The following is a 27,808-nucleotide window of genomic DNA, read 5'->3' on the forward strand; positions in this document are numbered from 1 at the left end:
TACACTTATATGCAGTTAACATTAGTGTATTTGTAATGAAGTTAATTAATTTTAATTTAAATAAAATATGTTGTATACTTCTGAGCTTTTATCATGTGACCCACATTTTTAGTGTAAAATACATTTACAATATTTTATGTTTCTCATATATACAATTTGTGTCAGTGTCCTTAGATGTTTTAGAACAGTTATAATAAAATATATTATTACACTTTTGAATTTTACGTATAGCTTAATTTTTCATATCGAGCATATTCCTGCATATGTGTTATAAGTGAAAATAAAATGAAATAAAATCATAATAAAAACATGATACATTATTAATGCATATATATATATATATATATATATATATATATATATATATATATATATATATATATATATATATATACAGGTGGCCCTCGTTTTACAACGGTTCAATTTACACCATTTCAGAATAACAACCTTTTTTTCCAGTCATGTGACTGCTATTGAGAAGCAGGGCATTTATTAAAATAGCTAGTAGGGGGAGCTGTCCGCTTGTGTTGCAGCAAAGCCAAGCAAGCTGAAATTAATCAGTTTAACCAGACCTGAGCTATCGAGCAGATTTCAAAGGAACAAGATTTTCCTGTCTATAAATCAGTCCAGATTGGAATGCATAGAAAGAACTGTTTCGCAGAAAAATGCAAGTGAAGTCTGTGTTGTGTGATTATTTTATTAGGTTTATGATGCTGTTTAGCAAATGTTTTTGTTCATTTAACCTAGTTTAATTATATATTCTGTGTTGTGTGAATATTTTATTAGGTTTATAATGTTGTTTAGCATTTAAAGTCTTCATTTCAAACCTTTAAAAATAATGTATTAGGCGTTACTTATGAAAATTTTGAGAGGGGCCTGGAACCTATCTCCCTCACTTCCCATTGACGTACATTATAAACCGGGTTTCAATTTACAACAGTTTCAATTTACAACCATTCCTTCTGGAACCTAACCCCGGCGTAAACTGAGGACTACCTGTATATATATATATATATATATATATATATATATATATATATATATATATATATATATATATGTGTGTGTGTGTGTATAATCTTTGAGGCTAACATTGAGTGAAAGGTGTTGTTTATTAACTTTGAATGCTTGTTGTTAAAATGTATTGGTGAAATAAGAATTGTGTTATAGTTTCATAATACTAAAATAATACATTGTTCACATATGAACAATGTTATTAAAGTACATCAGTGATGAGTTATAAGTATAAATAATAACTAATATTAAGTGATATATAATAAGTGCAATCTTATTGAAAATAATATATTGAATAAAAGTGACATAACATAATGCTGCTGGAAGTAGTTATATGCTAGTAGTTGAATATTGATTATATTTTACTTAAAGGGACACTATACCCAAATATTTTCTTTCATGATTAAGGTAGAGCATATAATTTTAAACAACATTCTAATTTACTTCTATTACCTAATTTGCTTTATTCTTTAGATATACTTTAATGAAGAAATAACAATGCACACAGTGAACCAATCACAGGAGGCATCTATGTGCACCTACCAATCAGCAGCTACTAAGCATATCTAGATATGCTTTTCAGCAAAGAATATCAAGAGAATTAAGCAAAATAGATAATAGAAGTAAATTAGAAAGTTGTTTATAATTGTATGCTCTTTCTAAATCATGAAAGAAAAAAATTGGGTTTCATGTCCCTTTAAGTACTGATTTATATTATATCTGTTATACTTTATAAATCTTATTCATTAGATGTACTGCAATTGTTTACAGATATACATTGTAATTGTTATAGTCATTTAGCCCATAGGGCTTCACACTGTTTAATAAATGTACCCATTTACATTCCATTCTTAACAGGGCTTGTTCTATATCACCACTTTTATGCCTAAAGTTGCTTGTTGTAAAACAGTAAATTTTAGCAGATTGTCATTGTTATTATGTTTGTGGTGGAAGTGTTTAGCCACACTTGTTATAGTTTTATTTTTTCAAGATCTTTTTTGGCGTTTCTGATATTTCTGCTATGTTCCATAATTCTAGTTCTTACTTGGCGTGAGGTCATACCTACATAGAACAGTTTGCATGGGCATTGTAATGCGTAAACAACTCCTATTGTTGTACATGGAAAACGAGTTGAGAGTATATGTTTCTTTCCGTATTTATGATAGATCTCTTTAATTTTTCATACTTTGGAGCACATATTGCATGCTCCACATTGAAACATTCCTTTGGATTGACTCTCTTTTTTGGGGTTGTGAATGTAATGACTCTTGACCAGGGTATCTTTTAGGTTATTTGGTCTTTTGTATACTATAGATACCTTTTCACCAATCTGACTCGCTAGTAGGGGGTCATTTAATAAAATGTGCCAATTGTCATTAATCACTTTTGTGATCTGTTTTATTTGTGGATTGAACATTGTAATCAATCTTGGTTTATTGTCAGTTTTTTTACAACGTGGTTGTTGTAATAATGTTTGGCGATCCATTTTAATAGCATGTGTATTAGCTTTTTTGATTGAACGTTTGCTGTAACCTCTTTCTTGAAGTCTATTGGATAATTTTTTGCTTCCTGTTTATATATTATTATATTGGAACAGTTTCTTCTTAATCGTGTGAATTTTTATTTTGGGATAGCAGTTAGGGTACATGGGGCAAGTGCACTTGTATGATGTAGTAAGGTATTTGTTGCTGTAGACTTCCTATATAGGGTTATACTGATCGGTCCTGCTGAATTTGCTTGTATTGGGAGATCAAGGAAGTTTACTTCATGCTGACTGTATTCATACGCCAGTTTTAAATTAAAATTGCTATTGTTAGGGTGGTCATGAATCCTTTAAGTGTGTTTTCAGATCCTTCCCAAATGAATAGGAAGTCATCTAAATACAAAATTTAATGTAAAAAGTATCTTAATTGTAAACAAGCATGGACTTAATAACAGTTTTACTAAGCTATAAATTTGTTGCAGTATAATCAAGCTATAATTTTGTTGCAAATAAGTATGTTTTTTTTTTAAAAAAAAGACAGCTATACTCAGATTCTAAGCTATAACTCTGTTGAATTACTGAGCTATATACTCAGTTGATAGACGAATTTTAGTTTGAAAGTTATACAAGTTATATACTTCATCTAGGTATATTAAATAACATTACTTTCTCTATGTTTTGAATGAGGCAGGCAAGAATAACTCAATTTAATAACGCATTGACAATGTTGATCTAAAAATTATTAGATGTGATTACTTGATATATCTTTGTTTGTTGCATTTAATCGACAATATTATTTGAGTATTTCACCACCGTAGAGCGGTTGAATGTGAAAAACAAAACTAGAGCCGACTATAGAATCTCAATGTTGCAATTTCTTTTGCGACAACAGTTTTACCGATATTTACTTTATATAGCAATTCATATTCAAAGCTAAGTTCCAAGTTTATTTTCTGAATACTAGTTAATTAACTTAAGCAACTTAAAGTATAATAAATATACAGCTTTATTAAATATCAAGAAGTAAAACTGCAAGTCAGTTCCATAGAAATTTAACTCAATACTTGCTATAAGCAATCTTCTTAAAGAGGTATCACCTCTTTATATTCAGCAGATATAACCTCTTAATAGTGCTGTTTATTTAAGCCAAATATAAGGCAAAAAGAATAGTACAATTAGCGCAATTTATTGTGTACTAACATATACTTAATTATACGAGTATTGAATTCTTTATGATACTTTTTACCATACATATATATATGCCATCACATAGGAGAAGTGTTTTTAACTTAATGTGGGCAGCAAAACACCACTCAATATTTGCTGTCTTATTAATATAACCAATAAAAGTTATTTTTTAAAACTTTGTTTCTTCATACTATATCTGGATTTATATGAATAGTAACTAGTGCAAAGAAGCATACCTATACCTTCACATAGAATAATATGTTCTATTTATTCATAAATAAATATTTTTATATTTATCAAATGATTTATGGTATAATATACATCTATATATATATATATATATATATATATATATATATATATATATATATATATTAACAGTGTACATTTACTGTCCCCTCAAAATAACTCAACACACAGCCAATAATGTCTAAACTGTTGGCAACAATGTGAGTACACCCCTAAGTGGAAATGTCCAAATTGGGCCCAATTAGCCATTTTCCCTCCCCAGTGTCATGTGACTCGTTATTTTTACAAAGTCTTAGGTTTGAATGGGGAGCAGGTGTTTTAAATATTGTGTTATCGCTCTCACACTCGCTCATACTGGTCACTGGAAGTTCAACATGGCACCTCATGGCAAAGAACTATCTAAGGATCTGAAAAAAAGAATTGTTGCTCTACATAAAGATGGCCTAGGCTATAAGAAGATTGCCAAGACCCTGAAACTGAGCTGCAGCATGGTGGGCAAGACCATACAGCGGTTTTGCTGGACAGGTTTCACTCGGAACAGGCCTCGCCATGGTCGACCAAATAAGTTGAGTGAACGTGCTCAGCATCATATCCAGAGGCTGTAGGAAATAGACGTATGAGTGCTGCCAGCATTGCTGCAGAGGTTGAAGGGGTGGGGGGTCCAACTGTCAGTGCTCAGACCACAAGCCGCACACTGAATCAAATTGGTCTGCATGGCTGTGATCCCAGAAGGAAACCTCTTCTAAAGATGATGCACAAGAAAGCCAGTAAACAGTTTGCTGAAGACAACTAGACTAAAGACATGGATTACTGGAACCATGTCCTGTGGTCCGATGATACAAGATAAACTTATTTGGTTCAGATGGTGTAAAGCGTGTGTGGCGGCAACCAGGTGAGGAATACAAAGACAAGTGTGTCTTGCCTATAGTCTAGCATGATGGTGGGAGTGTCATGGTCTGGGCCTGCATGAGTGCTGCCAGCACTGGGGAGCTACAGTTCATAGTGGGAACCATGAATGTCAACATGTACTGTGACATACTGATGCAGAGCATGATCCCCTCCCTTCAGAGACTGGGCCGCAGGACAGTATTCCAACATGATAACGACCCCAAACACACCTCCAAGACGACCACTGCCTTGCTAAAGAAGCTGAGGGTAAATGTGATGGACTAGCCAAGCATGTCTCCAGACCTAAACCCTATTGAGCATCTGTGGGGCATCCTCAAATGGAAGGTGGGGAAGTGCAAGGTAATAGCCACCAGCTCTGTGATGTTGTCATGGAGGAGTGGAAGAGGACTCTAGTGGCAACCTGTGAAGCTCTGGTGAACTCCATGCCCAAGAGGGTTAAGGCAGTGCTGGAAAATTATGGTGGCCACACAAAATATTGACACTTTGGGCCCAATTTGGACATTTCCACTTAGAGATGTACTCACTTTTGTTGCCAACAGTTTAGACATTAATGGCTGTGTGTTGAGTTATTTTGAGGAGACAGCAAATTTACACTATTATAGAGTATGTACACTCACTACTTTACAATTGTAGCAAAGTGTAACTTCTTCAGTGTTGTCACATTATAAGAAATAATAAAATATTTACAAAAATGTGAGGGGTGTACTCACTTTTGTGGGATACTGTAAATACACATGTCATATATAGGTATTGATATTTACAGATATATATATATATATATATATATATATATATATATATATATATATATATTTATATAAGTAGAAATAGCAGGTGTCCTAGCACTCCAACCTTGGTTATGTATCAAACACCTGGGTGCAATCCTTAAAGTTCATATTCAGTTATATTTGGAAGTGAAGATCACTCTCAGGATTTGTGAAGAAACAAAGTGTTTTTATTGAGAGTCACAACAAGCCATCAAGGACAAAGTCGATGTTTCGGCTCCCTTAAGAGCCTTCTTCAAGACAGGTGTAATGAGTAAGCATGATTAAGGGCTGGTAAACCCAAACCATAATTTTTTTGTGTACTGAGCTGTAAGGAGCTCAGTGCTGCATTAAGAGCAGAGGTGCCTGTAGGCACCAAAATCATCCATAAAGATTTAAAAAATAAGGATATTGGAGGGCATTGCAGTGGCCCATTTATTCACGTGCACCTGAGACAATTTTCTTTGTTTTTAAGAAGGCTCTTAAGGGAGATGAAATGTCGACTTTGTCCTTGATGACTTGTTGTGACTCTCAATAAAAACACTTTGTTTCTTCACAAATCCTGAGAGTGCCCTTCACTTCCAAATATAACTATATATATATATATATATATATATATTTTTTTTTTTTTTAAATACATAGAACATTGGAATGTTAAATATGTACAGTAAATACATGGTTAAACCCTTTATTAAATATGAATATTGCATAAATATGTTTTTTCGCATTTTCATCTACTTAACTGTAAAGTGCTCTGATGCACACACACACACACACATATATATATATATATATACTGTATGTGTGTGTGTGTACATATGCATTTATATGTTTATATGTGCATATATGTAAATACATACAGTCATGGCCAAAAATAGTGGCACCCCTGCATTTCTATCAGATAATGCACCACTTCACCCAGAAAATTGTTGCAATAACAAATGTTTAGGCATTTTTTATTTATTTTGTTTATATTGGTATGATACAAAAAAGTGCAGAAAAAAAGCCAAATCTGACACATTCCATGCAAAACTCCAAAAATGGACTGGACAAAATGATTGGCACCCTCAATTTAATATTTGGTAGCACACCCCTTGGAAAAAAATAACTGAAATAAATTGATTCATGTAACCATGAATTAGTTTCTTACACCTCTCTATTTAAATTTTGGAACACTCTTCTTTTGTCAACTGCTTCAGGTCTCTAAGATTGGAAGGGATCTTCCACAGGTGCTCTTTGGGATTGAGATCTGCACTTATTGCTGGCCAGTTCAGTACTCTCCAGCACGTTGTCTTAAACCATTTCTGAGTGCTTTTTGACGTGTGCTTTGGGTCTTTGTCCTGCTGTAAGACCCATGACCTCTGACGGAGACCCAACTTTCTGACACTGGGTCCTACATTGCACCACATAATTATTTGGTAGTCTTCAGATTTCATAATGCCATGCACACAGTCAAGACATCCAGTGCCTGAAAGCAGCAAAGCAACCCCAAAACATCAGTGAACCTCTACCATGTTTGACTGTAGGGACTGTATTATTTTCTTTAAAAGCCTCATTTCTTTTTTCTAAAAAAACTGTAGAATGATGGGCTTTACCAAAAAGCTGTAATTTTGTTTCGTCTGTCCACAGCACATTCTTCCAAAAGGATTTTGGCTTTCTCAGGAAAGTTTTGGCAATCTCCAATATGGCTTTTTTATGTATATGTGTCAAAAGTAGGGTCCTCCTTAGTCTCCTACCATAGTGTCCCTTTTCATTCAGATGACGACTTATTGACAATGTATAGTGCGAGCTGACACATTTATACCCTGTACCTTAATGTCAGCTTGAATTTGTCTGGAAGTTGATCAAGCTTCTTTATCCACCATTTGAACAATTTTTCTCTTTTGTCCAAGTCCAGGGAGATTAGCTACAGTGCCATGGGCTGTAAGCTTATTGACAATGTTGCGCACAGTGGACACAGGGATATTAAGATCTCTGAAAATGGACTTGTAACCTTGATATTGTCCATGCTTTTCCACAATTTTTGTTCTCAAATCATCAAACAATTCTTTGCTGCTCTTTCTCTTCTTCATGCTCAGTGTGGCACAAAGAGACACACAACAGAAAGGTTGAGTAAATGTTTCACTCTTTTAACTGGCTGCCAGTGGGATTTCTATATTATCAGCACCTGTTAATTGATACAGGTGAGTTTAATTACAAATTACAGGAACATCACAAACTTGGAATGCAATTATTTCTTACAATTTTGAGAAGGTGCCAATATTTTTTTCCAGTCCATTTTTGGAGTTTTGCGTGGAATATGTCAGGTTTGGCTTTTTTTCTCCACTCGTTGTGTCATACCAATACAAAAAAAAGAAATAAACATGAGAATGCCTAAACATTTGTACTGTAATTGCAATAATTTTCTGGGCAAAGTGGTGTCAATATTTTTGGCCATGACTCTAAATAGGTATAGATATATACAGAACATTAAAGGGAAATGAAACCCAATTTTTTAAAAAACTTTTTCAGCTCCATTGAAATCTATCGAGGAATGATATTTTGCGTTTGCATTGTCTCAAAGTCTATTTGTTACTGTGCCTTTGCAAACACGTGAGCACAAACTTTTTATTTTTAACTCATAATACAAGTGTAAAACAAGCGTAAATCTCTGAATTACTTCTATCAGTTTTAACACTCCACTCTTAGGGGCATATGTATCAATGTGCGAGCAGACATGATACGAAGTAGCGTAACATGTCCTCTGCACATAGCTACACATCGCTAAATACCGTCAGCATACGCTGTCGGCATTTATCAATGCACCAGCAGTTCTGGTGAACTGCTGGTGCAATGCCACCCCCTGCAGATTCATGGACAATCGGCTGCTAGCAGGGGGTGTCAATCAACCCGATCGTATTCAATCGGGGTTGATTTCTGTATGTAGCCTCAGAGCAGGTGGAGAAGTTATGGAGCAGCAATCTTCAGACCGCTGCTTCATAACTTCTGTTTCCGGCAAGCCTGAAAGCTCACTAGAAACTAGGGGCATATGGAGCTTGATAAATATACCCCTTAATCTGGTCCTATTTGTTTTATACATTTTGTTAAATATGGTCTTTTAAATATGGTCTTTTGAAAAGCTTTAAAATCAGTTTTAACTTTATATTTGACTTATTGTACAGACAAATATGTTGGTGACACACACACAATTTGTTTACAATAAACAGCTTAAATGTTTAACATAAACAGCTTAAATGTTACTTTATAAACTTGTACAAAAAATAGAAAGATGGCTTTAACATTTGATGGATTGTGGTGTGATGCTGTGTGACTCAATGTTTGATGCTTTAGGTAGAATGAATTTTAGGAGGAGGAAACATGAAGTTTCAGAGGATGACTGATGGAGTGTGGGAAGAGGGAGTATGAAGTATTAATACATTTTTTATGAAGTACATTGCTGATCCCTTTTCCATATTGGTATGATTTTTCAGACACTACATTTCCAATCAATGGGGTATTTTTTAGTGATATACAAATAAAGGGGACTTCAAGGAGCACTAAACAAGGACTTATATAAGCAGCAATATAGCTAGAAAATGAAATATAATCGTCCAGATTACACGTGGAGCACAAATGTTTGCGTCCAAGTGTTAAGGGGTACTGTATATTGCGAGGGTTTGAGCTCATTGGACTTACCGCTCATATTACAAGTTGAAAGTAAACTTAAAGCTAGAACGATTAACGCCACTTCAGAGCTCTGGTGAACTTAACATAAATGTGTCACATAACACATCAAAATACATTATAAAGTACAGTTACACTCAAAATAACACCATCTAATAAAAAATATTCATAAAAAATATTGCACACAAACGTTATAAAGGCTCAAAGATGCAAGGTCTCGTTTTTAATAAAAGGCAGGCAAAGAGCTTTAACACTGAGACACGTACATATACATGTCTAAAGATGGATATGTATGTATATTATATATGTTTATATATGTGTGCATATGTATCCATGTGTTTATATGTGTATATATGTATTTACAAACATATATATATATATATATATATATATATATATATATATAAAAACACATATAAACACATAAATACATATGTATACATATAAAGGCATATATAAGTGCATCGGAGCCCTTTGCCGTTAAGTAGATAAAAACATGGAAAAGCATATTTATGCAATATTCATATATAATAAAAGCTTTAACTATGTATGTAGGTAAATATTTCACATTCACATGGTCTGCACATAGCAGAATATGTTCTATGTAATCGAAATATGTATTCCTATATATATATCTGTTTATATCTATACCTTTATAAATCATTAATATATATAAGAAATATGTATTTATGAATAAATAGAATATATGCTGTTATTTGAAAAGAACATTGAAATATAAAATATTTATATTTTCATGTCTGGTTAGCGCAAATGAGAATATGTGATTGGGTTTGAGAGAGAGAGAGAGAGAGAGAGAGAGTGGGGTGTTAAGTTTTTCTTTTCCACTTTTTGTCTCCATTGACTTCAATAGGTAAATACGTGAACATGCACGCAATATTAAGACTTCAGATTTTTGCGATATTATGATTACTTTCAAATCATAATATGAGTACAACCCGACAAACACAAAAATCTTAATTCTAACACAATTAATGCTCATTAATTTGTGCTTCACTTGTAATCTGGAACAACCTGTTTTTAAATGAACTGCTTGTAACTAAGACTTTCTAATAAATCTTTGCACAGAATGCTAAACCTGTCATACTGAAGAATTCAGCATACAGTTTTCAAACAGATTTTTATGTAGCACAAATTTGTGGCTTCAGGCTTACTGACTCATAGGGACCATTTAGACAACACTTGCAATGCTGGAATGCATCAGCAACAGTCACATAGACTGACATAAACATTACATACACACTTCCTAGAGAGAGAGAGAGAGAGAGAGAGAGAGAGAGAGAGAGAGTGAGAGAGAGAGAGAGAGAGAGAGACAGACACACACAGACACACATACACACTTCCTAGAGAGAGAGAGAGAGAGAGAGAGAGAGAGAGAGAGAGTGAGAGAGAGAGAGAGAGAGTGAGAGAGAGAGAGAGAGAGAGAGAGAGAGAGAGTGAGAGAGAGAGACAGACACACACACACAGACACACATACACACATATTGAATCGTAATAATTACACACTCAGCCAATGAGTGGATGCCATTTGGTAACGTAGAGTGACTATGGCTTTGGTATACTTGGGTTGAAATGTTGAAAGAGATAAAGATTTTTCTTTTCACATTTTATATTGCAGCAATAAACAAATATCTGGAAAGTCATTTAACATTGTTTCATTTCAAAATATGGTCCTGCAATGTTCCTGCTAGAATTCAGAAATTCATTATACATAGAATAAAATCATGTGGTATTGTAAACAAGCCTGCTCTATGACATAGGGGCCTATCTATCAAGCTCCGAACGGAGCTTGATGGCCCGTGTTTCTGGCGAGTCTTCAGACTCGCCAGAAACGCAAGTTATGGAGCAGCGGTCAAGCAGGCGAACAGGAATCACCGGAATTCAACCCGATCAAATACGATCGGGTTGATTGACACCTCCTGCTGACGGCCCATTGGCCGCAAGTCTGCAGGGGGCGGCGTTGAACCAGCAGCTCTTGTGAGCGGCTGGTGCAATGCTGAATATGGAGAGCATATTGCTCTCAGTATTCAGCGATGTCTTGCGGACCTGATCCGCACTGTCGGATTAGGTCCGCAAGACATTTGTTAAATTGGCCTCATAGCATGTAGGAAACATAATGATACTTGAAATAGTTAGAAACATTTACTTATGAAATTCTCAGTATATGAACACTGAAAATATTTAAAGGAAAACATAGGTCTTCTAACGTAATTAAGGGAAACATAAAAAAAAATACTTTTAAAGGGATATTCCAGCCCAAATTGGAATCGACTTGGATCCATTTTAGTTTTGAATAGAAACATTTTATAATATGCATGTATTAGAAAAAATATTTTAATAAAAGCTATATGTGGTTCAAAAGTGTATTTAAGTATCAAATGTCCCCCAGAATTTTAAATACTGCAGCTGTTCAGTGATTTTAAGGTGTTTGTACCTTCTGCTAATGAAACAATTTGTTAATATATGGCATGATATAAGCCCCTCTAGCACTCTGAGCAGCTGCAGTATTTAAAATGCCGGAGCAATGAGAATATCTAGCTATGCCTCACATGCACATGCAGAGAAAAATGTTAACACTAAAACAGTGATAACTTTGCTAGAAGCATTTTTGCCAATACATTTATAATGCAAATGTTTTTCTATTCAAAGAGGTAATTCATCTCTACAGTGTGTGCTTTTGAATTTTGACTGGAAAGTCCCTTTAACTTATGCAGCTAGGTTGGGACTTCTTACCTTGAAATTGTGCATTAAATCCTTTTCTCCTATGATTACTGTCAGACGTGAAATGGAGGCGTAGCCAGTTTTTATTACTAATGACTGGGGAAGGTAGGTTCATTCCAGTTAGCCTAAAAAAGAAAAGAAATATCAAGATTATATTAAGGCTGTTTTTTATTTTAGTTTTATACTGGACAGAAAATGACTATTGTTATCTGAATTTACACAAGTTAAAACATATTCCAATTACAAGAAATGATTGATTCATGAATATAAAAAACATCTTCTTGTAAGCTGATAGAAAACCATATGTTTTTCTACTGGTTACAATTTAAATATAAAGCTACATTTTAAATTAAAACAACAATATTATTTTATTAATTTAATTTAAAAATGCCAATATAAACAAATCATATAAATGTGCTTATTTTTCCTGCATAATATTATTTCATTTGAGAATGTTTGGCTGAGAGAACAAAGATACCTATGCTCCTCAGGTGTTTTTTTATAATAATAATAATAATTATTATTATTATTATTACTACTATAACACACAAAGTTTGAAGAAAAAAAAAACATTGTTTCACCTCATTGCTGTTATATATAATAGGTGGTTTAATCAAAGTAAAATGGGGGGCTAGTGATGTACTAACTGTATCAAATGAGGACTCTTACATGTCACTTGTTTTCTACACTGAAGGGACATTAAACTGAACATTTAGGGGCATATTTAACAATGTGCGAGTGGACATGATACAAAGTAGTGTATCATATCGCTGCACATCGCTGCCCATCGATGAATGCCAAGGCAAGTGGCAGCAAATTTAAAGTTTAATACTCAAGCACAATACAAAATAGCAGCAATGTTTCAGGAGTATTTCCCTTATTCATGCTAACAGGTGTATTGAATACATCACAATTTGCACAGTCAATAAAGAAATTGGTGAACAAGATGAGAAATTGTCTAGTATGGAAGAAGAGTTGAAAAATACTTTACCAGCCGAAGAATCAGTTAAAGTGCTTGAAAAAGTGAATACCAATATTTGTGAGCTCAAAAAAGTGATCGAAGAGCGCAAGCACACAAAATTTGCGAGAGACGAAAAGGATTACCTGCAAAATAGAGTATACCGATGGAAGTATGACCTGGAAGGAACATCATGGAAACCGACTTCCGGTAAACCATGCCGCTATTACAGAGATGCAACATGAAGTGGGAGCAGCTCCGGATCATCTGAAACTTCTCAGGGGGACTCCGATGGAGATCACGGAGAGGAGGGCGCAAACATAGGCGCAACAAAAGGAAAACAGAAGCACCAACTAAGATCCTCAAATCGCAATCAGAATTGAGAGGTAATATTTGCATTCTTTCCCCTATTAAAGGGATGAACGGTCCTATTGAGTCCAAATCAGAGGACATTGTGGTAAATATCTCAAATGCAGTAATATCTCAAGATGAACTATCCACATTAAATAGAGGCTTGTCCTTTTGCCCCAAAAGAGACTGTGATTTTTTCCAACTTAACAAAGACATATCGTTTCTTTAGAAACTTAAGGTTAAAAAGTTTTTTGTCTCACTCAGCATCGTCAGAAAAAGCTAAGCAAAATGTAACATTGTTTGATTTGCCTGAATTGGTGTTAAAGAAAAAAAGTTCATTTATTCCCCCACAAACTAACCATAGTGTGGAAATGTATATTAACTTAGTTAAAAACGAGGTTAACAAATTACAAAATAAGGTGACTAAAGAAACAAGCTGTAGAACTAATATAATGGAATGCAATGTTAGGAATAAAAACAGAATTAATCTTGCAAATAACTTTTCTAATAAAGATATTTTAGCATTGAAGTCTTTAAAATCTAAGGAGAGTATAATCCTGAAAAGGGATGATAAAGGTGGTGCTATCGTGGCCTTAGATAAATCTTAAGATATCTATAAATAAAAGATGGTAGCAGCAGCTTTAAGTTAAAAGTTCAATCTTTATTTCTATCATTAAAATACCTGCTCCATGGATGGAGAATATAGAATGGGATACACAGATGAAAGTCAGTATACGTATTTCGGCCTGAGCCATGATCACTACATCAGTATCTTATGATTTATCCTGTCTGGTAGCAGCCTTCCCTCCCAAGTGGCGCTGTTCCCTTATTGGAGAGTTCCGTGATTTCTGTCTTCCCTCACCTGTTTACCTGTGATGTGAACGGAGGAATGAGCGAATGAGTGACGTCAGGGGTAGAACGTGACTTGAGCACCTCAGAAAGGATACACAGAGGTGTCGGCATTAGAGGAAGTAGCAGGCAACATGAAGTGGTGAGGCGGTATTAAGAGAGTGTAAGTTTTCACCCCATATCCTCCCCTAGCTGCCCTACGTCCCCACACAAAGTGGACTTCAGCCCTGACGTTCCAATTGCTGACTGGTGATCCAGGTTACTCCGCTGAGTGACAACAATCCCGGGGAAACAGGAGGAGCAGAAAGGGCACCAAGCCATCAAGGTCTGTAGCTTACTCTGAGTGACTATGTTTCCAGACATTCTCTACATCACAGGTAATATTGTTGTTTATGTATTTGGTTGCAGGATGGCAACAAAAGTGCATTTATATTAATATGTTTGAAGGAACTGGTACAAGCACTCAAGTCCAAAATTGTTATACACCTACATAGTAGGTTTTATACTATTTATGGGAACAGCATTCATGCTTTTTTTGTAAGCCACACAGAGTAACTACTCAGTCCAGCACCTTTCTAATTGTGGTTTTGTGTCTTAGATAAATCTTATTATATTAGCGAGATAAGACAACAACTCAATGTTGAACATGTATATAAAAAATGATCTAACAATCCAATGGTTTCTATTCAAAAATAATAAAAAAAATGTATGCCAAATTGCCTTGAAAAATAATTTGATCGACATTGATGTATATAAATATTGAACACTTGTGTACTCTGTTAATGTATACATTACCCAAACTTCATAAGAATTTAAACAGACCACCTGGCCGCCCTATTGTTGCGAGTTCAGATTCAGTGTTGACCAATGTGTCAATTTTTCTAGATTGCTTGCTGAGATAATGCAAGTTCATTCTTGAAAGATACTAGCGACTTTTTAAGAAAAATTGATACATTGGTATTTGCAACTGACAAATATCTGCTGTATAGTTTGGACGTGGAGAGTCTTTATACTTCTATAACACACAAAAGCGAAATGGGAGCAGTTAAAGCTGTGTTGAGTAATGATAAAAAGTATTCAAAAGCACATACAGATTTTTTGTTGCAATTGCTGGAATTGATTTTACACTGTAATTATTTTTTATTTGAGGAGGATTTTTACCTTCAAATTCAGGGAACGGCAATGGGATCCAAAGTTGCCCCCAATTATGCTAATATTTTTATGAATATTTTTGAAGAAAAATTTGTACCAACTATAGATTTCATCAGTATGGCGCCTATTGGTGGCGCTATATCGATGATATCTTCAGTATATGGTGGGGAGACGTTGGATCCCTTTTGGATTTTGTTAAAGATTTGAATAAGGCTACAAGGCACATCAAATTTAAATTAACCATAGGTGGTGACAGCATAGCTTTCCTGGATACTAAAGTAGTGAAGCAAGTATTAAAAGTTGATTTGTATAGGAAAGATACAGATCATAATAGCCTGCTCCCTTTTGAAAGTGCTCACCCTCCTTTCTTACTGAAAGCCCTCCCTAGGAGCCAACTTTTAAGAGCCTGTAGAATTGTAAATGATAAAAAAGTATTAGACCTACCTGCGCTATTTGACATCATTAAAGAATTTGGAAGACATAGTTACTATAAAATTAATTTTCTCAAAACTGAAGAGCTCCCAATTCATATTCCTCCTTTTGAACTAGAAATCTTACATTCTATATACGCTTTCCAATGGGTACGAGACTCTATTAGACATTTGGGACTTCAACTAGGCCCTTACCTTAAGGCAGATGTTGATAAGAATTATAATAAGGTTCTACAAGAACAACACTTATAAAATCTTGGAATTTTAGGGAAGTCTCATGGCTGGGACGTATAGCTTCATTAAAAATGACCATTCTTCCCAAGGTTTTATATTATTTCCGCTGCCTCCCCCTAAATGTCCCTCAGTCGATACTATGTAAATTTCACTGTCTTTTTCAAACATATGTTTGGGGTTCATCCAGACCGCAAATAGCGTCAAAGATTCTTCAGACAAAATTTTGGCAAGGAGGAGTATCCATGCCTAGTATTTGGGGATACTATGAAGCTGCCAGATTGACCCATATCTTCGCATGGGCAGACAAAGGTGAACCACAGAAATGGAAAAATGTTGAAGCTTCTTCCCTACCTGTAGGCTTAAAGCTAGTTGATCTCCCCTGGATTCCAATATATCGCCTGGAACAATTAAATATCAACAACGAGATTATCCGGGATAATCTAAAAGTTTGGCAGACTCTCAGACATTTATCTGAAATTGCCCCTCATACTTCTCCACTACACTCTATATCTAGCCTCTTGGTGACCCTACCAAATATGCATACTACACAATGGGTGAAGAAAGACCTGCTTCAGGTCTCACAGTTATATCCCTCAGACATACTAGTCCTGCCAAATAAAGTGAGAGCTGTGACACCAGACCCACCACCTTGGTTCTTGTTTGAATATTCTAGACTCTATAATTTCCTTCTCTCTTGGGGCTTCCCTAGAACAAACCCCAAACCGCTTACTACCTGGGAAAGACTGTGGAAACTTAAGACCAAAACCCTTAAAACACTATCTGGTCATTACAATATGATCCAGACTTCTAGACCACATACAGAGCCTTGTCCCTTACCTGAATCTTGATAAACCCGTGAGCTGTTTATGTTCTACGGTTTTCTATTATACTTGACCTTATTCTGTTTTCTCACCCCCTCCCTATTTCCCTTTCTTCCCACTTACAATACAATTTCCTTGTCTCCCTCTTGTCTCTTTTGTTTCAGAATTTAACGCCCAGTCTGGTCAAATACAACGTATTATTAAAAAGCACTGGTCCTTCCTAGCTGACTGTAACTCAGGAATCAAAGAATTCCAGATTTTCCCTATGGCAGCCTAAAAACAAGGCTTAAATTTAAAGCAACAACTCATAAGAGCAGATATTGGTTCAAGTAAAAAACATAGACAAGGTTTTTTAGCATGTAAAAGTTAAGGATGTTTTCCATGCCTTAAATGCTCTTGTAATAACATGATCAAAGGTCCAGTCTTTTATCACCCTACAACTGGAAGAAAATTTAATATTAAAGGTTATCACACATGCCACACTCAATATGCAATATATATGATAAAATGACATTGTGTGCAGAGTTATATAGGGGAAATTACAAAGAATGTTAGAGACTGGATTATTGAATATAAAAGTAATATTAGAACTTTTAATATCAAAGCACTGGAAGCCCACCATTTCTTAAAGATGGGACATTCTATTAACCAAATTAGATTTCAAATTATAGAACATTTACCAATTCCTAGAAGAGGATGGCGACAGAGAAAGGCTATTAAAACAATAGGAATCCTTTTGGATTTTTAAGTTAGGGACTATGGAACCAAATGGGTTAAACAAAGTTTGGAACCTTTCGGTCTTTCTATAAATGTAGCTTTGATAACTTTATGCAGGTAAGAAAATGTATTATAGAATGCTATCTGTATTTAATATTGTGATGAATGAATAAGATCCATATAAAAATTAGAGTCTGGAAAGATAATCTTTTGTATATAGTAATCTAGTGAGAAAAATGGTAATCATTTCTGTAAAAAATTGTAAAATATTTTGTAAAATTGTAAGAATATCAATAGAGTTAGAAATATGAATTACAGCTCTATGTATCTATTTCTGAGTAGGAAGAGTAAGGTTTTCTAATGTGTTTTTTGTTTTTAATATATTTCATAATTGTCCCCTTTAACAACATTACCTTTAAGAGTGAAACATAAAGAGTTAAATGTTTAGGGGTCTCTACTGCTCCACCTAGTGGTGTAAGAGTATAAATTGTGATGTATTCAATACCCCTGTTAGCATGAATAAGGGAAATACTCCCGAAATGTCGCTGCTATTTTGTATTGTGCTTGAGTATTAAATTGTAAATTTGCTGCCACTTGCCTTGGAATTTTTATCGATTCTTAGGAGACTGGAGTGGGTCTCCTTGTGGCGTGCACAGACCATTGAGTGCTGGACTGATTGCTTGTTCTCCAATTGATAAATGCCGTCAGTATATGTAGTTCTTGTTAATGCCGCCCCCTGCAGATTCACAGCCAATCGGCTGCTAGTAGGGGGTGTCAATCAACCCGATCAAATTCCATCGGGTTGATTTCTGTCCGCCGCCTCAGAGCAGGTGGACATTAGAGCGCTGCTTCATAACTTCTTGAAAACTTCTGTTTCCAGCGAGCCTTCAGGCTCGCCGGAAACAAGGGGCCTCAAGCTCCATACGAAGTTTGATAAATATGCCCCTTAGTATTGACAAACTATATTAAATGAAGGAAAATAAAAGTGTATAGCAATAGACATTTATTTTTTAGTCTACCTGACTTTTGTTTAAAATACCTTTTAAAATTGTTTTACTTCCACTCTCTTTAAAAGGGTGTGTTTACCTTAAATTGTCTCCCCTTTAATTTTTTCTCAAAGATCTATTTTACCTGACTGAGAGCCCAATTACAACTGGCACACTATGTATCGCTTTTGCTTGCACAAAAACACTGTAAGGAGCAAAACACATTATTAAATATTAAAATGTATTAAAAATGATTTTCATGTTTTCAGGTATTTAAAGTGGAAAAGTCTCCAAATTATACATATATATATGTGTATATAAGTATGTATATACATATATAAACATATAAACATAAATACACATGTATACACATATATACAGTACATCTGTTTATATACATACATACCTATATTTAGACATGTACATGTATGTATATGTACATTATAGAAAAGAAGATGATCCACTCCTCATATGATAAAAATAAAACTTCCAAACTTTATTGTAGCAGTTAAAAGCGGTACTGGGAAGCACCTACAGAGCAGTGTCAGAGCAGGCGCAGCACAGGGCTTACGCATTTCGGCTTAGAGAGCCGTAATCATAGCCTTGTGTGCTAAGCCTTCTCTTACTATTTAAAAGACAAAAGGTATTTTGCTATTGGCTAATTGTATTAGCTAATTAAAACAATTGATTCAATTGAGCGCCTGCTGTGAACTTGTTAAACCTCTCAATGTTATATGAACATACAGAACAACACATGCCAATATCATTTTGTATTATACAACATTTGATATTTTTACATCGTGAACCCCATAGACTTCAGTGTTATAAAAAGGAATTTCTCTGCACCACAATTCCATACTATTTAAGGATGAATTCTCGTCCTGTTTCCAATATATATATATATATATATATATATATATATATATATATATATATATATCAGAAAGCAATAGTAATGCAGAGGAAAAAAACTCTAAAAAGGAAATTTTGGCAAAAAGGGAGACTTTCTGGATCTTCCAATTGGAGACTAGAAAGGTTTAAACTCCAGATATGACATGATTAATTATTGGGAGTAAGCCATACAATTATACCTTCCCTTTTAATATCATCCATGTATATATATTTCTTGGAGACCCCAAGTACTGCACAAATGCAGTGAGTAATATTATATTATGCAAGTTTCAGCATACATGGTTAATAATTGTTTAACATATTTAGGTGTCCCTGTTTCAGTTAAATGTATGTAACTTAAAGGGACACTGAACCCAAATTTTTTATTTTGTGATTAAGATAGAGCATGCAATTTTAAGCAACTTTCTAATTTACTTCTATTATCAAAGTTTCTTCATTCTCTTGGTATCTTTATTTAAAATGCAAGAATGTAAGTTTAGATGCTGGCCCATTTTTGGTGAACACACTGTGTTGTTCTTGCTGATTGGTGGATAAATTCACCCACCAATAAACTAGTGCTTTCCATGGTTCTGAACCAAAAAAATAGCTTAGATGCCTTATTTTTCAAATAAAAAAGCTAGAGAACGAAGAAAAATTGATAATAGGTGTAAATTAGAAAGTTGCTTAAAATTGCATGCTCTATCTGAATCAGGAAAGAAAATATTTGGGTTCAGTGTCCCTTTAAGGGGATTTTGATATTGATACAATAATCGTGTTTCAAAGGGTTATGTTTATAATAAGTATCAAGCTATACGGATTATTTATCTGCATCTAATACTTTTTGAATTTTTAATTTTATTATTCATTAATGGCTAGATTACGAGTCTTGCGTTAGGCTTAAAAAGCAGCGTTGGCCGGTCCCAACGCTGCTTTTTAATGCCCGCTGGTATTATGAGTCTTGCAGGTACAGGTGTACCGCTCACTTTTTTGGCCAGACTCGGAAATACCGTAAATTCATTTATGTAAATTTGCGTATCCTATATTTTCAATGGGACTTGCATACCTCCGGTATTACGAGTCTGACCAAAAGTGAGCGGTAGACCCTCTCCTGTCAAGACTGGTACCGCATTTAAAAGTCAGTAGTTAAGAGTTTTACACTACAACGCCGTAGTATAAAACTCTTAACTAAAGTGCTAAAAAGTACACTAACACCCATAAACTACCTATTAACCACTAAATTAATAAATATATTAACCCCTAAACTGCCGCACTCCCGCATCGCAAACACTAGTTAAATATTATTAACCCCTAATCTGTCGTCCCTAACATCACCGACACCTACCTACATTTATTAACCCCTAATCTGCCGCCCCCAATGTCGCCGCCATTATATAAAAGTTATTAACCCCTAAATCTAAGTCTAACCCTAACCCTAACACCCCCTAACTTAAATATAATTTAAATAAATCTAAATAAAATAACTATCATTAACTACATTATTACTATTTAAAACTAAATACTTACCTATAAAATAAACCCTAAGCTAGCTACAATATAACTAATAGTTACATTGTAGCTAGCTTAGGGTTTATTTTTATTTTACAGGCAAGTTTGTATTTATTTTAACTAGGTACAATAGTTATTAAATAGTTATTAACTATTTAATAACTACCTAGTTAAAATAAATACAAAAGTACCTGTAAAATAAAACCTAACCTAAGTTACACTAACACCTAACACTACTCTATAATTAAATACATTAACTAAATTAAATACAATTAAATTAAAATATCTAAAGTAAAAAAAAACCCACTAAATTACAGAAAATAATAAACAAATTACAAGAATTTTAAACTAATTACACCTAATCTAATCCCCTTAAAAAATAAAAAGCCCCCCAAAATAAAAAAGCCCTAGCCTACACTAAATTACAAATATCCCTTAAAAGGACCTTTGCGGGGCATTGCCCCAAAGTAATCAGCTCTTTTACCTGTAAAAAAAAAGTACAAATCCCCCCGAACATTAAAACCCATCACCCACACAACCAGCCCTACTCTAAAACCCACCCAATCCCCCCTTAAAAAAAACAAACACTAACCCCTTGAAGATCACCTTACCGGGAGGCGTCTTCACCCAACCGGGCTGAAGTCCTCAACGAAGCCGGGAGAAGTCTTCATCCAAACCGGGCGAAGTGGTCCTCCAGACTGCAGAAGTCTTCATCCAGACGGCATCTTCTATCTTCATCCATCCGGCGCGGAGCGGGTCCATCTTCAAAACATCCGACACAGAGCATCCTCTTCATCTGACTGCTTTTCTCGAATGAAGGTTCCTTTAAATGACGTCATCCAAGATGGTGTCCCTTCAATTCTGATTGGCTGATAGAATTCTATCAGCCAATTGGAATTAAGGTAGGAAAAATCCTATTAGCTGATGCAATCAGCCAATAGGATTGAAGTTAAATCCTATTGGCTGATCCAATCAGCCAATAGGATTGAGCTTGCATTCTATTGGCTGTTCCAATCAGCCAATATAATGCCAGCTCAATCCTATTAGCTGATTGCATCAGCCAATCGGATTTTTTTCTACTTTAATTCCGATTGGCTAATAGAATTCTATCAGCCAATCGGAATTGAAGGGACGCCATCTTGGATGACGTCATTTAAAGGAACCTTCATTCGAGAAGAGCCATCGAATGAAGAGGATGCTCCGCGTTGGATGTCTTGAAGATGGACCTGCTCCGCGCCGGATGGATGAAGATAGAAGATGCCGTCTGGATGAAGACTTCTGCCCGTCTGGAGGACCACTTCGCCCGGCTTGGATGAAGACTTCTCCCGGCTTCGTTGAGGACTTCAGCCCGGTTGGGTGAAGACGTCTCCCGGTAAGGGGATCTTTCAAGGGGTTAGTGTTAGGTTTTTTTAAGGGGGGATTGGGTGGGTTTTAGAGTAGGGTTGGTTGTGTGGGTGGTGGGTTTTAATGTTCGGGGGGTGATTTGTACTTTTTTTTTTACAGGTAAAAGAGCTGATTACTTTGGGGCAATGCCTCCCAAAAGGCCCTTTTAAGGGTTATTTGTAATTTAGTGTAGGGTAGGGCTTTTTTATTTTGGGGGGCTTTCTTATTTTTTAGGGGGATTAGATTAGGTGTAATTAGTTTAAAATTCTTGTATTTTCTGTAATTTAGTGTTTGTTTTTTTTGTACTTTAGATATTTTAATTTAATTGTATTTAATTGTATTTAATTTAGTTAATTTATTTAATTATAGAGTAGTGTTTTATTTTACAGGTACTTTTGTATTTATTTTAACTAGGTAGTTATTAAATAGGTAATAACCATTTAATAACTATTGTACCTAGTTAAGATAAATACAAACTTAAATCCTAAGCTAGCTACAATGTAATTATTAGTTATATTGTAGCTAGCTTAGGGTTTATTTTATAGGTAAGTATTTAGTTTTAAATAGGAATAATTTATTAAATAATAGGAATAATTATTTAGATTTTTTTAAAATTTTATTTAAGTTAGGGGTTGTTAGGGTTAGGGTTAGACTTAGGTTTGGGGTTAATAACTTTAATATAGTGGGGGCGACATTGGGGGCGGCAGATTGGGGGTTAATAACTATAATGTAGGTGTCAGCGATGTTGGGGGCAGCAGATTAGGGGTTAATACATATAATGTAGGTGGTGTCGGTGTCCGGAAAGGCAGATTAGGGGTTAATAATATAATGCAGGTGTCGGCGATGTCATTGGCGGCAGATTAGGGGTTAATAAGTGTAAGATTAGGGGTATTTAGACTCGGGGTTCATGTTAGGGTGTTAGGTGTAGACATAAATGTATTTTCCACATAGGAATCAATGGGGCTGCATTATGAGGTAAACGCTGCTTTTTTGCGTGTGTTAGGTTTTTTTTTCAGCCGGCTCTCCCCCATTGATTCCTATGGGGAAATCGTGCACGAGCACGTTTAGCCAGCTCACCGCTAATGTAAGCAGCGCTGGTATTGAGGTGAGATGTGGAGCAAAATTTTGCTCTACGATCACTTTTTTGCGGTTAACGCCGGGTTTGTAAAAACCCTTAATACCAGCGCTGTATGTAAGTGAGCGGTGAGCATAAATTGCTCATTAGCACTGCATAGCCTCTAACGCAAAACTTGTAATCTAGCCGTAAGTCCCTAAAATGTTCTAATACCAGTTTACAGCAATTTCCTTTTTAGAGTTTTTTTCCTCTGCATTACTATTGCTTTCTGCTATATATATATATATATATATATATTTGGGAAACAGGACGAGAATTAGTCATTAAATAGTATGGAATTGTGGCGCAGAGAAATCCCTATTTATAACACTGAAGTCTATGGGGTTCACGATGTAAAAATATCAAATGTTGTATAATACAAAATGATATTGGCATGTGTTGTTCTGTATGTTCATATAACATTGAGAGGTTTAACAAGTTCACAGCAGGCGCTCAATTGAATCAATTGTTTTAATTAGCTAATACAATTAGCCAATAGCAAAATACCTTTTGTCTTTTAAATAGTAAGAGAAGGCTTAGCACACCAGGCTATGATTACGGCTCTCTAAGCCAAAACGCGTAAGCCCTGTGCTGCGCCTGCTCTGACACTGCTCTGTAGGTGCTTCCCAGTTCCCGCTTTTAACTGCTACAATAATGTTTGGATGTTTTATTTTTATCATCTGAGGAGTGGATCGTCTTCTTTTCTATACATTCTGTTTCCCAGTTGATCCAGTAACCTCCGTTCAAGCAGCCCGCGGTAATTGCCAGTACTACCGGCTGCCCTTACAGGCTTCAGGCACCACATAGTGACATCATCTGAGCACCTTGGAAGGAAGCAGACGTTACCCCAAACAGAGACTTTGAAAAATGCTGCAAGTGAAGGTGAAGGAGTTTGGGAGCAAGTCTCTACATGTACCGCAGGAATAGCGAAGGACCTTCTACCACAATATAAACGTGAGTCTTGAAAGAAGGGGACATTATACTCTGCTCTGTTGCTCTGATGTTTGGATTGCTGAGGGGTACTTTGCTGGTTAAAGAACTGTCTGTCAGTTTTAATTTTGTATGTTTATATTTGGAAAATACACACAACAACCCTCTTCTATTTTATGTACATTATAACCTTTTCCATTGAAATATCTTGTTATATACATATACCTTTTGACCCTGAAAACTTTTTTATTTAATATTTATTTGGATATTTTTTATTAGATAGTGTATATATGAGGGTAACAATGTATTTATGTTGTGTTTGATTACATTTTTTACTTACCAATTGCCTTCTATGTGAGGACTTCAGTCATTCTAACCCGAAAAGTGCAAAATTAGTTTGCGATTGTGTGGTTGTGTTTACATTTAACTTGCTAGCACACCAGTTGTAATCTAGCTCTTAGTGTATTATATTGTTTACAAATAGCTCATTTACACTTTTTTCAGCATTTAAAATAGCTGATTTAGCCTATTATATCCATATCTATACTGAAAGTTTCCATACTTAAGTATAGGCTATTGACAAGCTATGTAAACATAGCCAACAGAAGAAATTACATCCACAGTGGGGAGTAGGAGAGAAAAGTAATAACATGTTAATTTAATATTATTCTCTCTAAGGGCCTGTTTATTTAAGGATTCTCCAGCTTGGAGAGGAATTGTAGTGCAGACTTCACAGGTGCTGTACTCACTGAATGCTATAAAGAAAAAGAGCAGAACTTTCCAGCACTGAAAGATCTCCCTCTTTTCTGTATTTGAAGAAGAGACAAGCCCCAGTGCATTACAGCACTGCATGGTATGAGAGTTTTGTTAAACTTAGACGATGTACATTGTACTTTATACTACTTTACATCTCATATTGGGTCCTTTATGTATTATTGCATTTAATATTTGCACTTTCTTTTTAATATTTTATTACATTTAAATTTAGATCCAGCAGTGATTTTACAAATTCTGATTATGTTTTTAAAGTTGCTGTGTTACTTTAAAAGATTAGGATCAAACTTTGTATATTTTGTGTATCTTCTACAAATTACATTGCACTTTGAATTTGCTTCATTGTTAACTAATACACATAAGAGGGGTGTGTCACCGGACAACAAATAGGAACAGAGGTGTGTTGTCTGGAGCGGCTGCACATTATACCAACAAGCCGTGAGGTGTTCTGTGTTACAGCATATAAGAGCTCACACCGAACCACTTAACCCGAGACTCTAGTTTTCCTGCATGTTTCAGAAGTAAGGTACCTTATTATGTTTAGACTGTTGTACACAATTTTTAGCTAATTGTATTTTTGCTTATTGCCTATTTTGCTCATTGACTTTTTTTACCTACAGGGAGACATCCCTATGTTATATTGAAGGACGAGCAACGCCATTTATTTTATCATCTATCTGTTTTACTACATATTCATTTGTTTTATTATCTATTTATTTATTTTTGTGTCATAGGCCATACTATTAAATCTACAGATTTATTTATTTTATGAATTTGTCAATTTAATTTATTTTATTGATTTGTCAATATTTATTGATATATATTTTTATTTGAAAGTGTAATTTATATCCTAGCTTTTTTTAGCACCTGTTCTAACTCTGGTTTTGATACATTCATTTTCTCATGACTATTGTGGAGGAGTAGTCTTTTATAGAACTTGGCATTTAGGATATAAGATTAGCGCCAATTATCACCCCTTTTTTCATTGTTAACATAAACTGACAGTTTCAGAAAGTGGGAGGGACAGGGCAGTTCCCTGCACCGAACAGGGGAGTTCCCAGGGTGTGCCTGAAGCTCTCTCACAATTCTTATTAAATGATATAAGCATTTTAAACAATCTGGTCTAACTGATTTATATTGGCAGCTGTATGCAGATGTAGTTTGCCCAAAATTTACAATATACTTATTTTACCTAACATTTTACCTAACAGAAAAGTAATATATACTAACATATAGACAAAAGCAAGTTATATTGTAGTGAAAACATTTCACTTTAATGTGTATTTGATGCACACTGAGCTTTTATAACAGCCTCAGGTGTTCTGCAGCTACCGTCTTTCTCCCATCATCCCATGTGAAATTTTCTTTCTCAGAGAGCTTCATGACTTTATATGGAAGGCATTTCTTATCTCTCTTTGACTTCCAGGTTTCACCCTTTTTCTTAGAAAATTAAATTAGTTCAAACCTGTGAAGTCTGCACTAAAATGTCCCTCCAATACTAAAGAATTTTTGATTATCCATTCCATACAATGTAAAGAAGCTCTCAGGGAAACTGTGTTCTGACAGTTATTTTTGTTTTGTTTTTTTGTTTTATTTTATATAGAAGAAATGCAAAGGGAAATCAATTTTGTAAAAGATACAAATAAATATAAAAAGTATGATTCTAATTTGTTATTTTACATTTTTAAACTATGAAAGCATTATCAGAATTTGTAAAATCACAATCCTAAACTGGGCACTGGGCTTGTATCTCCTGCACATACATAAATCGAGGGACATCCCTTGGAAAGGTATTACGAAACTCTGTTTCTTAAGGATGTCCCTTGGGATCTCACAGCGCTGGAGGATCACCTGAGCTAACAGCTTTTGATCATCAAGCCCTAAGTATTAGGCTTTGGTTTACTGTCAGATATAAGTTAATGAAGCATGTGTGTACAGAAAGTGACAACATATTGAAACCTGATTTTACTTGCAAGCTTAACTCATTTAATGGATTGTGATTTTAAAGAAGAAAAACAGCTATTTCATATACACAAATAAACATAAATACACAATTTCACATATATTTTATACTCTGCAGCTGGTATAACAAGTCATTGAAAATACATTAAAGGGACAGTAAACATTCAAAATAATGATATATAATTCAGCACATAGTGCAGAATTATATTGCATTATCTTAGCGACACCTTTATACATCTAAAGCATTTCCTGATTTTTTTTATCCCAAAGTTGGATCCCGCTCAAGGTTCTACTGAGCGGGTCTTGTTTTTCAAATGCACTTTGTGGGCGAGCTGTCTAGTCACAGCCCGCCCAATCTCGCCATTGAAGTCAATGTGGCTTGCTCCCGTTAACAGATCAGAGTGGGAGCAAGCTGCATTCACAAAGTGTATTGGAAAAACAAGACCCACTCAGAAGAACCTTGAGTGGGGTTCAACTTTGGGATAAAAAAATCAGGAAATGCTTTAGATGTATACAATTGTCGCTAAGATAATGCTATATAATTCTGCACTATGTGCAAATTTATATATCATTATTTTGAATGTTTACTGTCCCTTTAGGGGGAAAAAAATAATGCAGTACAATGTCCCATTAAAGGGACAGTTTACTCAAAAATGTTCTCCCCTTTAATTTGTTCCCAATTATCCACTTTACCTGCTGGAGTGTATTAAATTGTTTACAAGTATTTCCATTACCCTTAT

At 34.9% G+C, this 27,808-nt stretch overlaps 1 protein-coding gene across 1 annotated transcript in view; it reads right to left on the reverse strand.

Moving 5' to 3' along the window:
• The window catches only part of CSMD1 (CUB and Sushi multiple domains 1), a 3,127,153-nt gene that overhangs the window by 1,580,549 nt on the left and 1,518,796 nt on the right, over positions 1-27,808 (reverse strand). The window contains 1 exon segment of the mRNA XM_053711946.1: positions 12,022-12,134. Within this exon segment, the coding sequence (XP_053567921.1) occupies positions 12,022-12,134 (113 nt within the window).

This window comes from Bombina bombina, chromosome 4 (assembly GCF_027579735.1).
Source record: "Bombina bombina isolate aBomBom1 chromosome 4, aBomBom1.pri, whole genome shotgun sequence".
NCBI lineage: Eukaryota > Metazoa > Chordata > Amphibia > Anura > Bombinatoridae > Bombina > Bombina bombina.